Genomic DNA, 18,458 nt, shown 5'->3' with positions numbered 1-18,458 from the left:
TCTCCCCTATGATAGATGTTTTCACAATCTAAATGTCTATTCTTTTTAACTTCCAATTTAGTGAGAGTGACTTTATCACGGTTCTAAGTCGTACTGGCTGGATTACTGCCTACTTGAATGCCAATAACTCAGATACACGTGAAAACATGAAATGACCCAGGAAATCAATAGAACATCACTCAGATGCACAAAAACAATAGAACTTTCAAAACGGGTGAACCTTTCCTTTAACTTCTGAATGTATTGCCATTCAGGACGTCGCTGCTGTTGCTTCCCTGTCTCACTCTCCACCATTTTTCCAACTGTTAACGGAGATGAGGTGCGGAGTGCTTTATGTCTGTAGCAAATCATTTGAAAGATGCTTATCTCCTCCTACTAATGTTACAGCAGTGTTGCATTAGGTATTCGCTTAATTTATATTTTTCCCTTTATGATGATGATGATCGGGATGTGGTAGTTTTGTGCTAAACATTTTATGGAGAAAAATAAATAAACATATTTTCTCAGTATGTTTCTAAACGTTAACAATCCCAATTTCGTTCATGTTCACACTCCTAGTACAGAATAATGTTCTGTATTGTGCTGTACTGTACCCCACGGTACTTTACTACACTCTATGGCACTGCACTGTAATCTACTGTGCTCTTCTGTACTGAACTTTGCTGTCCAAATTGATGAAACATAGACGTCTCTGATTGGTTCAGATTTGGTCCAGTCTGGAACGACCAAATTAGGTATTTCTTTGGGTGCGGATCTCATTAGAATACCTAAGCTCTGCACCTGCAGGCCTATGTATCAAAACCATACAATAATAGCTTACAATGCAAGTAGCAGATTGATTAGAAACTATAATTCATTAACAATATATTGTATGCTTGGTCACCTTTTCAAATACTGTATGTGTTGTGCAAACAATATATAAAACATAAAAGAGTAAGTACATGGACTACAAGTTTACTTTATACAGAGCACATCTGAACAAAGGTAAGACTGGTCATCGTTTGCTTCCACTTCTCTTGATATCACTGTGACAGAATCAAAATCCACACTGGCTAAATTATTACTGCCAGTTAAATATTGATGAACTACTTCCACAGACTGATTAGCCTATTGTTAAGAGTACATGAGACACATGCTGATATCTGCAGTCATTCAGTAGACTGGTGGATCATATCTTATCATAACTGATAGAGGTAATGACAAAACTGTATACACTCTGGAGTGTATACAGGATACATTCACATATAATTGAAACAAGATGTCAATCAAAAAGCAACTGTTATGTCAGGTTCTGATGTCGCTCAATTAATCATTGTTGCTACAGTATTTAAAGTTATTGTAAATGGTTAACAACTAGTTACTGTAGAGGGTCAACGACCAGCACGCCCAGGGTGTTATTGAAGATAACCCTTCCCTCTACCTCTTTACTACAGTCTGGGTGTCTCAGCAGCTCCAGAGCTCTAGCCTTCAGCCCTGCAGGAGCCGTGCCGCTGAAGTTAAACACCTCAGTCAGGAAGTCTAGCAGTAGCTCTCCTCTCTGGTCCCCCTCAGTGAAACACTCTGTGATATCAATCTGAGAAGGTAGCTCGTAGCTCTGGTAACTCACTGTCTTAGAGTCCAGGTAGGTTTTAATATCACCTGTAGTGACAGAGTGACTGCTCTCTGTGTTACACAGCTGGGTCTTGAAGGTCTTCCAATGCTTCCCCCAGCCACTCTCATCTACAGAAAAAGTATAACAGTTAACACAGTATTTTTGATTTTGTGTATGCCAGGAATCCCTGTATTGTTGCCAGACAAACATTCCTATTAGACAAGTATGTATTCAAATCGATAAGTAAAACATATAACAGGTCTGGCAGGCATGGGTTCTGATAAACCTATTTCACTCACCAGACACCAGAATGATGAGTAGTTTTCCTTTCTTGTCCAGGAGACTCTGGTAGAATGACACTGTAGCACAAGGATCCTTCACATAATACAACATCTGGATGGAACCCAGAGGAACTATCTGATTATTCTCATAAAAGACTGAATGTGATCTTAATAATGCAATACAAATTAATAGCAATAGCTATGTATGGTACATACAGTACATTCGGAAAGTATTCAGACCCCTTGACTTTTTCCACATTCTGTTACATTACAGCAAAAACCAATTTTTAGAAATGTTTGCAAATGTTTTAAAAACAAAAAACAGAAATACTTTATTTACATAAGTATTCAGACCCTTTGCTATGAGAGCTCCGGTGCATCCTGTTTCCATTGATCATACTTGACATGTTTCTACAACTTGATTGGAGTACACCTGTGGTAAATTCAATTGATATGACATGATTTGGCACACACCTGTCTATATAAGGTCCCACAGTTGACAGTGCATGTCAGAGCAAAAACCAAGCCATGAGGTTGAAGGAATTGTCCGTAGAGCTCCAAGACAGGATTGTGTCGAGGCACAGATCTGGGGAAGGGTACCAAAATATTTCTGCTGCATTGAAGGTCCCCAAGAACACAGTGGCCTCCATCATTCTTAAATGGAAGAAGTTTGGAACGACCAAGACTCTTCCTCGAGCTGGCCGCCCAGCCAAACTGAGCAATCAGGGGAGAAGGGTCTTGGTCAGGGAGAAAGATCACTCTGACAGAGCTCCAGAGTTCCTCTGTGGAGATGGGAGAACCTTCCAGAAGGACAAACATCTCTGTAGCACTCCACCAATCAGGCATTTATGGTAGAGTGGCCAGATGGAAGCCACCCCTCAGTAAAAGGCATATAACAACTCATTTGGAGTTTGCCAAAAGGCACCTAAAGGACTCAGACCATGAGAAACAATATTATCTGGTCTGATTAAACCAAGATTGAACTCTTTGGCCTGAATGCCAAGCGTCACGTATGGAGAAAACCTGGCACCATCCCTACGGTGAAGCATGTTTTTCAGCGGCAGGGACTGGGTGAAAGATGAACAGAGCAAAATACAGAGAGATCCTTGATGAAAACCTGCTCCAGAGTGCTCAGGACCTCAGACTAGGGTGAAGGTTCCCCTTCCAACAGGACAATGACCCTAAGCACACAGCCAAGACAAAGCAGGAATGGCTTCGAGACAAGTCTCTGAACGTCCTTGAGTGGCCCAGCCAGAGCCCGGACTTGAACCCGATCGAACATCTCTGTAGAGACCTGAAAATAGCTGTGAAGCGACACACCCCATCCAACCTGACAGAACTTGAGAGGATCTGCAAGGATTAACAGGAGAAACTCCCCCAAATACAGCTGTGCCAAGCTTGTAGCGTCATAGCCAAGAAAACTCAAGGCTGCAGTCGCTGCCAAAGGTGCTTCAACAAAGTACTGAGTAAATGGTCTGAATACTTATGTAAATGGTTATTTCCGGTTTTCTAAAAAAACAGTTTTTGCTTTGTCATTATGGTGTATAGTGTGTATATTGATGAGGGGGGGGGAAATAATTTCATTCATTTTAGAATAAGGCTGTAACGTAACAAAATTAGAAAAAAGTCAAGGGGTCTGAATACTTTCCCAATGCACTGTACTGCAGCACACACACCAGGCATCCACTACTACACAAATCCATGTGGTTAGTTCTAACCTGTATCATGTGTATGAAGTCCATCTTCTTGGTATAGTTCTTCTCTCGCCAGTCCTTCTCAAACTCAGTGGCAGTCATCTTATTCCAGGTGAATTTAATGTAATCTAGATTTGGTTTCTGGGACACCAAAACTACACAAGATAAAGATATTCACAAAACATTAAGAACACCTTCGTAATATTGAATTGCAGCTTTTGCCCTCAGAACAGCATAAATTTGTCAACATGGGCCACAAGGATGCTGGCCCATGTTGACTCCAATGCGGGGCGACAGGTAGCCTAGTGGTTATAAAATCAAATCAAATTTTATTTGTCGCATACACATGGTTAGCAGATGTTAATGCGAGTATAGTGAAATGCTTGTGCTTATAGTTTCGACCATGCAGTAATATCTAACAAGTAATCTAACCTAACAATTTCACAACAACTACCTTATACACACACAAGTAGCATACCAGCAGCATACCACCCTGCATACCATTGCTGGCTTCTGAAGCTTAGCAGGGTTGGTCCTGGTCAGTTCCTGGATGGGAAACCAGATGCTGCTGGAAGTGGTGTTGGAGGGCCAGTAGGAGGCACTCTTCCCTCTGGTCTAAAAACAATATCCCAATGCCCCAGGGCAGTGACACTGCCCTGTGTAGGGTGCTGTCTTTTGGATGGGACGTTAAACAGGTGTCCTGACTCTCTGAGGTCATTAAAGATCCCATGGCACTTATCGCAAGAGTAGGGGTGTAAACCCCGGTGTCTTGGCTAAATTCCCAATCTGGCCCTCAAACCATCACAGTCTCCTAATAATCCCCAGTTTACAATTGGCTCATTCCTCCCTTGTAACTATTCTGTGAATGTGTTCTCAGTCAACTTACCTGGAAAAATAATGGATAAAGAAAAAATAATAAGAATAATTAATAAGAATATGTAAATAAAAATATATAGATGAGTGATGGTACAGAACGGCATAGGCAAGATGCAGTAGATGGAATTGAGTACAGTATATACATATGAGATGAGTAATGTAAGGTATGTAAACATTATATAAAGTGGCATTGTTTAAGGTGGCTAGTGATACATTTATTACATCAATTTTTACATTATTAAAGTGGCTAGAGTTGAGTCAGTATGTTGGCAGCAGCCACTCAATGTTAGTGATGGCTGTTTAACAGTCCGATGGCCTTGAGAGAGAGAGAAGCTGTTTTTCAGTCTCTCGGTCCTGGCTTTGATGCACCTGTACTGACCTCGCCTTCTGGATGATAGCGGGGTGAACAGGCAGTGGCTCGGGTGGTTGTTGTCCTTGATGATCTTTTTGGCCTTCCTGTGACATCAGGTGGTGTAGGTGTCCTGGAGGGCAGGTAGTTTGCCCCCGGTGATGTGTTGTGCAGACCTCACTACCCTCTGGGGAGCCTTACGTTTGTGGGCGGAGCAGTTGCCGTACCAGGCGGTGATACAGCCCGACAGGATGCTCTTGATTGTGCATCTGTAAAGGTTTGTGAGTGTTTTTGGTGACAAGCCAAATTTTTTCAGCCTCCCGAGGTTGAAGAGGCGCTGCTGCGCCTTCTTCACGATGCTGTCTGTGTGGGTGGACCAATTCAGTTTGTCTGTGATGTGTACGCCGAGGAACTTAACTTACTACCCTCTCCACTACTGTTCCATCAATGTGGATAGGGGGGTGTTCCCTCTGCTGTTTCCTGAAGTCCACAATCATCTCCTTAGTTTTGTTGACATTGAGTGTGAGGTTATTTTCCTGACACCACACTCAGAGGAGCCTCACCTCCTCCCTGTAGGCCGTCTCATCGTTGTTGGTAATCAAGCCTACCACTGTAGTGTCGTCTGCAAACTTGATGCTTGAGTTGGAGACGTGCATGACCACGCAGTCATGGGTGAACAGGGAGTAGAGGAGAGGGATGAGAACGCACCCTTGTGGGGCCCCAGTGTTGAGGATCAGTGGGGTGGAGATGTTGTTACCTACCCTCACCACCTGGGGGCGGAGATACAGGAAGTCCAGGAACCAGTTGCACAGGGCGGGGTCGAGCTTAATGACAAGTTTGGAGGGTACTATTGTGTTAAATGCTGAGCTGTAGTTGATGAACAGCATTCTTACATAGGTATTCCTCTTGTCCAGATGGGTTAGGGCAGTGTGCAGTGTGATTGCGTCGTAGGTGGATCTATTGCGGCGGTAAGCAAATTGGAGTGGGTCTAGGGTGTCAGGTAGGGTGGAGGTGATATGGTCCTTGACTAGTCTCTCAAAGCACTTCATGATGACGTAAGTGAGTGCTACGGGGCGGTAGTCATTTAGCTGAGTTACCTTAGAGTGTTGGACTAGTAACCGAAAGGTTGCAAGATCAAATGACAAATGGTAAAAATCTGTCGTTCTGCCCCTGAACAAGGCAGTTCCTAGGCTTTCATTGCAAATAAGATTTTTTTTCTTAACCGACTTGCCTAATTAAATAAAAGGTTTAAAAATAATAATAATTGAAATGCTTCCCAGAGTTGTGTCAGGTTGGCTGGATATCCTTTGGGAGGTGGACCATTCTTGATACACATGGGAACTGTTGAGCGTCAAAAACTCAAACTCAGCAGTGTTGCAGTTCTTCACACAAACCGGTGCGCCTGGCACCTACTACCATGGCACTTCAATATTTTGTCTGGCCCATTCATCCTCTGAATGGCACACATACACAATCCATGTCTCAATTGGGAGTTTCCGGCGCCGACAGAGATGGCCGCCTTGCTTCGCGTTCCTAGGAAACTATGCAGTATATTTTTTTTTACGTGTTATTTCTTACATTGGTACCCCAAGTAATCTTGGGTTTCATTACATACAGTCGGGAGGAACTACTGAATATAAGAGCAACGTCAACTCACCATCATTACGACCAGGAATATGACTTTCCCGAAGTGGACCCTGTGTTCTGCCTTCCACCCAGGACAATGGATCGGATCCCAGCCGGCGACCCAAAACAACAACGCCATAAAAGAGGCCAAACGAAGCGGTCTTCTGGTCAGGCTCTGGAGACGGGCACATCGCGCACCACTCCCTAGCATACTACTCGCCGATGTCCAGTCTCTTGACAACAAGGTGGATGAAATCCGAGCAAGGGTAGCATTCAAGAGAGACATCAGAGACTGTAATGTTCTTTGCTTCACGGAAACATGGCTCACTCGAGAGACTATCGGAGTCGGTGCAGCCAGCTGGTTTCTTCACGCATCGCGCCGACAGGAACAAGCATCTTTCTGGTAAGAAGAGGGGCGGGGGGGTATGCCTTATGATTAACGAGACGTGGTGTGATCATAACAACATACAGGAATTCAAGTCCTTCTGTTCACCTGACTTAGAATTCCTCACAATCAAACGTTGACCGCATTATCTACCAAGAGAATTCTCTTCAATTATAATCACAGCTGTATATATATTCCCCCCCAAGCAGACACATCGATGGCCCTGAACAAACTTTATTTGACTCTATGTAAACTGGAAACCACATATCGAGGCTGCATTCATTGTAGCTGGGGATTTTAACAGGGCTAATCTGAAAACAAGACTCCCTAAATTCTATCAGCATATCGATTGCGCAACCAGGACTGGTAAAACCCTGGATCATTGTTATTCTAACTTCCGCGACGCATATAAGGCCCACCCCCGCCCTCCTTTCGGAAAAGCTGACCACGACTCCATTTTGTTGCTTCCAGCCTACAGACAGAGACTAAAACAAAAAGGTCTGTTCAACGCTGGTCAGACCAATCTGATTCCACGCTGGTCCGACCAATCTGGTCCACAATCCAATATGATTGTGAACTTCAGGAAATAGCAGAGGGAGCACCCCCCTATCCACATCGACGGGACAGTAGTGGAGAGGGTAGTAAGTTAAGTTCCTCGGCGTACACATCACGGACAAACTGAATTGGTCCACCCACACAGACAGCGTTGTGAAGAAGGCGCAGTAGCGCCTCTTCAACCTCAGGAGGCTAAAGAAATTTGGCTTGTCGCCAAAAGCACTCACAAACTTCTACAGATGCACAATCGAGAGCATCCTGTCGGGCTGTATCACCGCCTGGTACGGCAACTGCTCCGCCCACAACTGTAAGGCTCTAAAGAGGGTAGTGATGTCTGCACAACGCATCACCGGGGGCAAACTACCTGCCCTCCAGGACACCTACACCACCCGATGTCACAGGAAGGCCATAAAGATCATCAAGGACAAAAACCACCCGAGCCACTGCCTGTTCACCCCACTATCATCCAGAAGGTGAGGTCAGTACAGGTGCATCAAAGCAGGGACCGAGAGACTGAAAAACAGCTTATATCTCAAGGCCATCAGACTGTTAAACAGCCACCACTAACATTGAGTGGCTGCTGCCAACACACTGACTCAACTCCAGCCACTTTAATAATGGGAATTGATGGGAAATGATGTAAAATATATCACTAGCCACATAAACAATGCTACTTAATATAATGTTTACATACCCTACATTATTCATCTCATATGTATACGTATATACTGTACTCTATATCATCTACTGCATCTTTATGTAATACATGTATCACTGGCCACTTTAACTATGCCACTTTGTTTACATACTCATCTCATATGTATATACTGTACTCGATACCATCTACTGCATCTTGCCTATGCCGTTCTGTACCATCACTCATTCATATATCTTTATGTCCATATTCTTTATCCCCTTACACTTGTGTGTATAAGGTAGTAGTTGTTGAATTGTTAGGTTAGATTACTCGGTTATTACTGCATTGTCGGAACGAGAAGCACAAGCATTGTGACAAATACAATTTGATTTGGAAAAAAAATTGTCTCAAGGTGTGAAAATCCTTCTTTAATCTGCCTCCTCCCATTCATCTACACTGATTGAAGTGGATTTAACAAGTGAAGGGATCATTCACCTGGTCAGTCTATCTCATGGAAATGTTTTGTACACTTGAAAGATTGTGGAATCTGTGTGGGTAGCTGGACAGGAAGGATGACTGACAGTGAAGGTGAACAGGTGGTCACGTGTCAGGTGACAGAGGAATGGATGAGACTGAGGCAGGAATTCCTTTAACCATAAAGTGGTATATTTACATTTAGAGTAGTCTTTGCTGCATCACAAAGGAAACAAATAACATGTATCCAATCAAATTCATAATCAAAGATCAAATCATATCATTCATTATTAACATAATTTAGGGAATTCAAGAGTCTAGTTCAATAAGAAGTCAATAGTAATCATCCGTGAGTCATTTAGGCTCGTAACTATTTATCATAAATCATGAAAGAATACAAACAGGGAATGGTTATACAATCTATAATCCCCATGATCAAAGTCAATCAGTTAGCAAACAATAACGTTTCTCATTTCACTCTTTCAATTGTCTTCATGTGTACATATAATTCATTTCAATACACATGAACCATATCGATTGCATAATTGGCCTATGAGGATCCGTAGGGCCGTGATCATTGACAATTCACATTACACAATATGTTTGAAGCTGCGCTCCAAGCCGCGCTCCGCGGTAATAACTATTAACAGTAACTGAATGGCCCACTCTCCCGATCGCCACAGATAATTCAGATGAAAGGTAAAAGTCGGTCGACTTACGTGGATTCATGGACGCACAGAACTTCTGGATCAGATGGAGTTAAGGAAGAGAAAGCAGCGAGATCAGGCGATGGCAATTTCCTCCTTTTATGGAGTTGAGATCTGTTGGACATTTCCACCTGACCTAATTAAAGCGCCCCTGGCCCAGCTGAGTAAATGGCAATGAATTAAAGGATTATTCCACCAACTCCATGTGCCTTTTCTATAGCCACCCCGGAAATTTTTTAAATTCCACACTCAAAAGGCTCATTGCTCCCCGTCCTCTGTCATCTCAGGGAGAGGAATTAGTCGGGCAACTGGCCGGATATATGTCCGGTTCTTCACCTGGATCTCCACGGATCTAACACGACCATCGGTCCCAGGCATGGTCTTAGTTATACGGCCCACCGGCCAGGAGGCTCGAGGCAGCTGAGGGTCCACCATCATTACTACTTGGCCAGTTTCCAGGCTGGCCATTTCTCTCCGCCATTTCCCTCTGTGCTGTAGACTTGGTAGGTAATCCCGAATGAATCGGGCCCAAAAATGGTCAGCTAAGATTTGGCTATGTCGCCACCGGCGTCTGCCTACGAGGTTGGTATCAGCATACATTGCTTGAGGAAGTGACGCATCTCAGCGTCCCATCAAGAGCATATTCGGTGTAACCGGATCGGGGTCAGCAATGTCTGCAGAGAGATATCCCAAGGGTTTGGAGTTCCGAATCCCTTCCACCTCTATCAGGACGGTCCTCAAGACAGTTTCAGTGACAGTTTGGTCCCCTAGTACGACTCGTAAGGCTGTCTTTACAGATTTGATCTCTCGCTCCCATGTTCCTCCAAAATGAGGAGTGCCTGGGGGGTTCAATTTGAATGAGATTTGTTGGTCCATCAGCTGATCCTGGAGGCTGGGTTCCATGGCTTGGAAGGCTTCCTCCAACCCGGCTTCTCCTGCCTTGAAGTTCGTACCTCTGTCAGCCAGGATCTCATAGGGTTTCCCCTGTCGGGAGATAAACCGCCGTAGGGCCATGAGGAAGGCTTCCGTATCCAAACTCTCCAGTAGGTCTAGGTGGACACATCTGGTTGTCAAACACTTGAATAGAATGCCCCAGCGCTTTTCCATACGACGACCTAACTTGATCATCAAGGGGCCAAAGCAATCTATTCCTGTTGACCAGAAGGGTGGTTTAAGGAGGCGCAAGCGAGCAGGGGGTAAATCGCTCTGAAGCGTCACAGAACACATGCAGTTCCAGGCATGATCCCGGTTGGTCAGCACAGGATGGTAAATAACATCTTGGCATTTGGACATCAGAGAGCTCCGTTAACTCCGTTTCCCAACAGATCCATTGTTCCACTAGGTCAGCCGGGTGGATTGGTTCATCCCAGTCCCTCTTGGTCTGCCACAGGTCCTGGACTAAGACTTTGGCCCGTGTTGTGTATGGCAGGATATACCCAAGGGGATCGTATTGACTGGCCAGGGTCCGATAGATGGTGCGCACAGTGGGGGTTTCGGTACTCGGGGATGAGCGGTGCTTATACCCCAGGGTATCCGGTATGCAGCTCCACCTCAGTCCTAGAGTGGGCTCTTCTGGGTTAGCACCAGACTGCGTTAGCCATAGTTCACTGCTACTGGACCTAGCTTGTGGCGGGAGGTGCTGGATAACCTCCGCTCTGTTACTAGCCCACTGTCGGACCTCAAATCCCCCTTTGGACAGGAGATTCCGTACTTTATCAAGGAGTGCTTTCGCTTCAGCCGTGTAATGGGATGCTCTGTAAGCAGTTATCCACATAGAAGGCATTTTCCACTGAATCCAATACTTCTGGGTCACTGTCTGGATGCTCCCGTGCGTGTTTCTGCAGAGCGTATATGGCACAGCAAGGACTGCAGGTGGTGACAAATGGGAGTACCTGCCATTCATAGATTGTGGGCTCTGCATCTCGTTCCATATCTCGCCATATGAACCCGGAGCAGTGTGGTGTCGGAAGGCAGTAAACGAATCTGATGATCTCCACTGATGGCTGTAGAGTGCTGCCGGAACCGGAGAAGGACACCGAGCAAGGAAGGACCTAAGGTTGGTCCGGGGAGTAGACAGTCATTCAGGCTTTGACCAGCAGCTTGGAATGAACAGTTGAAGACAAGTCTATACTTCCCACCATGTTGCTGGATAACATGGTGAGGGAGATACCAGGATTCAAGGAGTGCGTTTCCCTCTTCATGAGCTGTCACTTCAGTGACGTAGCCTGCCTTCACAAAGTTATGAATCTCTCTTATGAAATTCTGCAAGCTCAGGATTCTTCACCAGGCGTCGCTCCGTTCCACGCAGTAGTGGGAGTACAGCCCGTATCGTGGTTGCCAGAGGAGGATGGTTGGGCACCCGTAGCAGTGGGGTTGCATACCTGCGAACGCCATCCATTTCAGTGGTGGTGGTGCTCTTCTCCAGCAGGTCTAATGCATAGGAGTCATGTTTCGAGCGAGAGACCTCCTGTAGCTTCCGGTTGGAGAAGGTGTCCATCTTCCAGAGCATCTCAACATTCCGAAGGAGGTCAGTGGCTGCATCTGGATTGCTTCTGGTGAAGAGGACTTGCTGTGACTGTACAGCTTGGGTGGAGAGAAGTAGATGGGATGGACCTTGCACAGCCCAACCCAAGGATGTATGGACAGCAATGGGCCCTCCTTCTGGTCCAGCTCGTATAGGCTCAGTCGGGGTGACGAGATGTGGGTGGTCTGACCCAATCAGGATAAGTGGCGCTACTCTGGCCAGGTTAGGAAGAGGCAATCCCCGTAGATGAGGATATTGTTTCTGTAGAACACTTACAGGGCAGGAGTGCTCTGCGAGATTCAAGCCATCTGCCGTGAAGGCATTGGTGATGTTATAGGCCACGTCCCTGTTTCCTCAAGGTGAAATGCTAAAGGTTACAGCAGAGCCTTTCATTTGGATAACATCATGTCGCACCGTTCTGAGATTAAGGGTCTCGGGGGTCCCTTCCAGGTTAAGCTGGCGGGCGGCCGCCGTGAGAATGATTGTTCTTTCTGACCCATCATCTAGAACGGCGAATGTATCAATGCTTCTCCCTTTACTTTGCAGAGTGACCTTGACCACCTTCAACATGACCCTTGGAGACTGGTTCTGCTGGTCGAGGTACAGCTCCTTTGCAGCTCCTACCATGAGCATACTCTGCTCCTTCTGTGCTTGGGGAATTAGATCATGCAACACGGTGAGATGGATTTCTTTACAGCGGTTGCAGGGTTTCCTCAATGTGCAGGTCTCCGCCTTATGGCTACGGGCACACTTGTAGCATCGCTCGCCTGAAGTGATCCAGGCCTTCAATTGAGTTTGAGTGAGCTTTTTTACTCTGGGGCATGAGCCAAGGAAGTGCCCCTTACTATTGCAATATGGGCAGTAAGGCTGGAATTTGATGTTCTTGCTCTTGAGAGGGGTCTTCTTCCCGGGTTCCTCCCCGGCCTCACTATTTAAGTACATGGTAGTGGGATTTGGCCTTTTCTGTCCCTCCTGGCATTCAAACTCCTTCCTTCCCCCGGTGGCTATGGCTGAGATTGTGGCCTGGTGAGCGATGCTCTTCGCCTTTGCCTTCACCTCCAACCATGCGGCCAGGTCTCAGAGCATAGGTGCTTGTCGAGCCCTCTTTCAGGATGCCCTTATTCAAACAATGTTCAATGAAACTGTCTCTGAGGTACACTGGAAGTTTGCTAAGAAGCCTGTCCAGGTCAGGGATTGGACAGCCAGGGACAATTCTTGGAAGGCAGCATGGTCTCCCATTTTAATTGGAGACGTGTTCAGGATGTTGTTTAGTTCATTCTGGACTAGCTAACGTGGCTCACCATATCTCGCCTTCAGGACCTGGAGAGCAGCAGTGTATGGTGTTGCGGAGTGCATAAATGATTGGGCCAGCCTGTATGCACTGGGAAACCGCAAATGATCCATTAGTACTTGGTATTTGTAGCGTTCTGACAGATGACTGCGAATACCCAGTAGACTCTCCAATGCCATTTCCAAAAGGACAAATTCACTCTCCTTTCCATTTTCAAAGTATGGCAGTTTGGGTCTGGGAATTCCATAGGCTGAGGCTACTAGAAGTTTCATAATGTTGGCTCCCTCTTCTGGTTGCGTGAAGGATAAACCCGGGACTTCTGATGAGCCCACTGTGGCCTCATTGGGACGGTCCCCTACTGTCCCAGACCCACCATTTGTGGCAGCCGGAATTGGGCGAGAGCCCTCCGACCTGTTGTTTGAGTACTGGACTGGCCCTGGACGAAAGGAACGATTTACCTTGGTTGGTAATTGGCGTAAAGGTGAAGGAGTGATGCTTTGTCCAGATGGAGGAATGCTAACTTGTGTCACTGGCATAGAGGGTGTTGGCGGAGCGGCCTGTCTCCCGTGCTCCGTGTTGGCTGTTGACCCCGGAGCCTCCGGGGACTGTGTGCCATGCTGTACTAGAGGTGCAGATTAGTAAAGAAAGGCAGACAGTTCAGGTCCATGTGACGGGGTGGGCAGGTCAACTCCCTGTTCGTTCCTCTCCAGGAAGGATGAGACCATCCGTGCCTCCTCCAATTCCCTTCTGGCTTGACGGTGCCGTCGCTGCTGTGCCAGGTCCTTGGCAATGAATTTCCGTTCCTGTAGAGCTCTACGGGCCTGCACATCCAATTGGTGACATCGTTCATCAGCCTGTCGTTCCTCCTCAATCTGACGCTCAATTTCTTCCAAAGCTAATAGTTTCATCCTCTCTTGTAGGACAGCGGTCTGTGAATCGCTGAGGGCTAGTGAATGGCGGCTGCGATGGCCACTTCCAAAGGGGTATCCACTGGTCGAACTCCCACGCCGTCTAGTGCTTCGACGATTTCCCATTAGTTAAGGGGTGAGCGGAGCCTGCCTCTGGAAGCTGGTCGACCTGTGCGGTGGGAGTTACCTCCTCCATAGGTTCTTCATGTAGACCACTTTCCTGCTCCAAAGCAGTTTCCGGTCCTTGGCTCAGAGGGGATGGTTGATGGCTGAAACGTATAGTTGATCCATCAACACTTTGTGCTCTGGTGGGCTTGCCCTTTGATGTCGGAAACTCGACCACATAATCCTTAAGATAACCAGGTGCTTGCCTGGTTCTTCTGGTGCTGCTGGTGGTTGAGGATGAAGCCTTTGTTGCTTTAGGCTTAGCTCCTGGATATTTCCTTTGTTCCAAGACCTTTCCCTCAGCTGCTCTCTCCTCCTCCCTTCTTCCTTCCAGTGGAGTCAATTCTTCCCATAAAGTGGTATATTTACTGAGTAGTCTGTGCTGCATCACAAAGGAAACAAATAACATGTATCCAATCAAATTCATAATCAAAGATCAAATCATATCATTCATTATTAACATCATTTAGGGAATTCAACAGTCCAGTTCATTAAGAAGTCAATAGTAATCATCCGTGAGTCATTTAGGCTCGTAACTATATATCATAAATCATGAAAGAATACAAACAGGGAATGGTTATACAATCTATAATCCCCATGATCAAAGTCAATCAGTTAGCAAACAATGACGTTTCTCATTTCACTCTTTCAATTGTCTTCATGTGTACATGTAATTCATTTCAATACACATGAACCATATCGATTGCATAATTGGCCTATGAGGATCCGTAGGGCCGTGATCATTGACAATTCACATTACACAATATGTTTGAAGCTGCGCTCCAAGCCGCGCTCCGCGGTAATAACTATTAACAGTAACTGAATGGCCCACTCTCCCGATCGCCACAGATAATTCAGATGAAAGGTAAAAGTCGGTCGACTTACGTGGATTCATGGACGCACAGAACTTCTGGATCAGATGGAGTTAAGGAAGAGAAAGCAGCGAGATCAGGCGATGGCAATTTCCTCCTTTTATGGAGTTGAGATCTGGTGGACATTTCCACCTGACCTAATTAAAGCGCCTGTCACGCCTTGGTCTTAGTATTTTGTGTTTTCTTTCTTTATTTGGTCAGGCCAGGGTGTGACATGGGTTTATTTTGTGGTGTGTTTTTGTATTGGGGTTTTAGTAGGTATTGGGATTGTGGTTGAGTAGGGTTGTCTGGCATAGTCTATGGCTGCCTGAGGCGGTTCTCAATCAGATTCAGGTGATTCTCGTTGTCTCTGATTGGGAACCATATTTAGGTAGCCTGGGTTTCACTGTGGGTTTGTGGGTGATTGTTCCTGTCTTTGTGTTAGTTGTCACCAGATAGGCTGTATAGGTTTTCACGTTCCGTTTGTTGTTTTTGTATTGTCGTGTTTTGTCTTCATTAAAGATGTATCGAACTAACCACGCTGCATTTTGGTCCGACTCTCTTTCGACGGAAGAAAGCAGTTACAGCGCCCCTGGCCCAGCTGAGTAAATGGCAATGAATTAGGATTATTCCACCAACTCCATGGGCCTTTTCTACAACACTCATGAAGTCAATCAACATAAAAAGTGACTGTAAAATTAAGTTGTTTGGATATTCCATTGAATGTATTAGACAATCATACAGAAATTGAAAATTGTTAATATAATTATATGATTAGAATAGTACCCTCTGAAACCATATGATTGTATGAAATTGATTAAAATCATTAGACTATTTTAATGCTGTGTGTTATTTAGTCAGTAGAATTATATTTGAGAGTGTAGTTCGTAGTTAGAATTAATGTTTTGGTGACAATATATCTAGTATCTTGATAACGGACTGTCTGAGCAAGATTCGGGGCCGACCTTGGCTGGGGCACTGAGAACTTCCCAGGGTCTCGGCACTGAGGACTTCCCAGGGTCTCTCCCTATGTCGGCTGGGTAGCAGGACAGTGTGGGCGTATGATAACTAATGTTTTGTGTGGAAGTATGTATGTCACTATAAAATGAAGGTCTTTGTACAGTGCACGCCAGAACGTTCCCGCGAATAAACATTGACTATTGTGGACTGGGCCTCCGTCTGTTTTCATTCCAACCAGTATCTTACAAATCCTGGTTGCACAGTCATTCAATTGGGGTATAAACATTGAGAACCTAATTCTCGTGTCAAAAATATACACTTATAGTTGTCTTAAACCTTTCCATTGGAGTCTGCAGTCCCGTAATTGTAATAACGTTAAACCCTTTAAATTGTGGTACTGGTAAACCCTTGCATTACAGTCTACTTTACCCTTATAGTTGTATTGTACTACTGTCTAACTCTAACCATACCCTTATAAAGGTGTAACTGCTGCGCGCTGGGCTCCACCACCTGATTGTCCACGGTTACGGCAAGATGCTTCAGGCGCAGCTCTGAGAACATCTCCAGGTCAACCTCACCTGTTAATGTGGGAACATCAGAAACACACAGACAACCTATGAAGAGCTGGAACCAGACCCTAAAGCAGGGGCACTCAACTCTTACCCTATGAGGTCCAGAGCCTGCTGGTTGTATCTGATCATTAATTGCACACATGTGGTGTCCCAGGTCTAAATCAATCCCTGATTAGAGGGGAACAATGAAATAATTCAGTGGAACTGGCTTCGAGGTCCAGAGTTGAGTTTGAGGCCCCTAAAGGAAGGCTTTTCTTCTAGATTCAAACAGAAAGAGTTAGAACCGCAGGACATAAAGTCATGTTATCTTATAAATAATGTTAATAATAAGTAACAGACATTGTGCGAACCAAAAAATAGATTGTCTTCAGTTATGATATGCAGAATTTGGTGGAAGTAATCTGCCTAGAATAAAACAGGTAAATTACTTTACTTGGTATGCTCTTAGGTAAATAAATGTCGTTAAACAAATATTTGAATTGTTTATCTATAGTACTTTAATCCCTTGTAACAGCTTGTATCTTTCTCACCTGCTCCACTTCCGACTCCCATCACATTAAGATTGGCTTTTCCCTCTCCAATGCTGGGGAAGACAAAGGCAGGATATTGTGCTATCGGGACAGGTAGCTACTATCATAAAACACCCCAGAGTCTTAGCTACATCCTTGTTACCTGGCTAATATGTCAGGCAGGATGACGTGGATGAAGTCCTGCATGCACTGATGTTCAGAGGAGCATTCCAGGAACAACCGGAAGGACTTGAGGTATCTGTTATCATCCTCCACCAGACTCCTCATAGCATAGGACATTGCTAAATGGTCTGTCAAAAACAATCACAACTTACACTCCTTTCAGATGAGAATGACACGACACATACACTGTATTTATATGAATGCAATAAGACATTGCAGCACAACAGTGCCACCAAAGAAACATAACCCCTCCCACTGTACTTCGTTCTTTGTGAAGGCGGATCCTTTTAAGGTTGTATCGTTCTTTAATTCCCATGGTGACAATTTGACAATGTGAGGATGAACCAGCTAATCAAGGGACTTGGGTTTTCCAGTCAATCTACCTCCTCATTCATTTTCGGAACATCTCCTTAATATTCATTATGTTCTTCCTTTGCACTCAAATCTGTCATACAACATTAAACACTATTAAAGTGATGTGTGTGGCGGTAACTACGGTAACAGATAAATCATGATTAAACTGAGATCTATATCTCCCAGCTGTTCAGAATGAGCTGATGCCTGGGACTAAAACAGACTGAACCAGATGAATTACAGTGCCTTGCGAAAGTATTCGGCCCCCTTGAACTTTGCGACCTTTTGCCACATTTCAGGCTTCAAACATAAAGATATAAAACTGTATTTTTTTGTGAAGAATCAACAACAAGTGGGACACAATCATGAAGTGGAACGACATTTATTGGATATTTCAAACTTTTTTAACAAATCAAAAACTGAAAAATTGGGCGTGCAAAATTATTCAGCCCCTTTACTTTCAGTGCAGCAAACTCTCTCCAGAAGTTCAGTGAGGATCTCTGAATGATCCAATGTTGACCTAAATGACTAATGATGATAAATACAATCCACCTGTGTATAATCAAGTCTCCGTATAAATGCACCTGCACTGTGATAGTCTCAGAGGTCCGTTAAAAGCGCAGAGAGCATCATGAAGAACAAGGAACACACCAGGCAGGTCCGAGATACTGTTGTGAAGAAGTTTAAAGCCGGATTTGGATACAAGAAGATTTCCCAAGCTTTAAACATCCCAAGGAGCACTGTGCAAGCGATAATATTGAAATGGAAGGAGTATCAGACCACTGCAAATCTACCAAGACCTGGCCGTCCCTCTAAACTTTCAGCTCATACAAGGAGAAGACTGATCAGAGATGCAGCCAAGAGGCCCATGATCACTCTGGATGAACTGCAGAGCTCTACAGCTGAGGTGGGAGACTCTGTCCATAGGACAACAATCAGTCGTATATTGCACAAATCTGGCCTTTA

At 45.0% G+C, this 18,458-nt stretch overlaps 1 protein-coding gene across 1 annotated transcript; it reads right to left on the bottom strand.

The window, feature by feature from the left end:
* Window positions 1-991: 991 nt before the first annotated feature.
* On the bottom strand, window positions 992-17,257 carry LOC109875241 (histamine N-methyltransferase-like). The gene is made up of 6 exons (XM_020467508.2): window positions 17,119-17,257; window positions 16,977-17,029; window positions 16,345-16,452; window positions 3,591-3,721; window positions 1,891-1,984; window positions 992-1,719 (listed from the first exon to the last, which is right to left on the bottom strand). The coding sequence occupies exons 1-6, from the start codon at window positions 17,253-17,255 to the stop codon at window positions 1,358-1,360; spliced, it is 885 nt and encodes a 294-aa protein (XP_020323097.1). The 5' UTR covers window positions 17,256-17,257; the 3' UTR covers window positions 992-1,357.
* Between the last annotated feature and the right edge of the window lie 1,201 nt (window positions 17,258-18,458).

Source organism: Oncorhynchus kisutch, linkage group LG30 (assembly GCF_002021735.2).
Source record: "Oncorhynchus kisutch isolate 150728-3 linkage group LG30, Okis_V2, whole genome shotgun sequence".
Lineage (NCBI taxonomy): Eukaryota > Metazoa > Chordata > Actinopteri > Salmoniformes > Salmonidae > Oncorhynchus > Oncorhynchus kisutch.
This window is presented reverse-complemented; position numbering and strand designations above follow the sequence as displayed.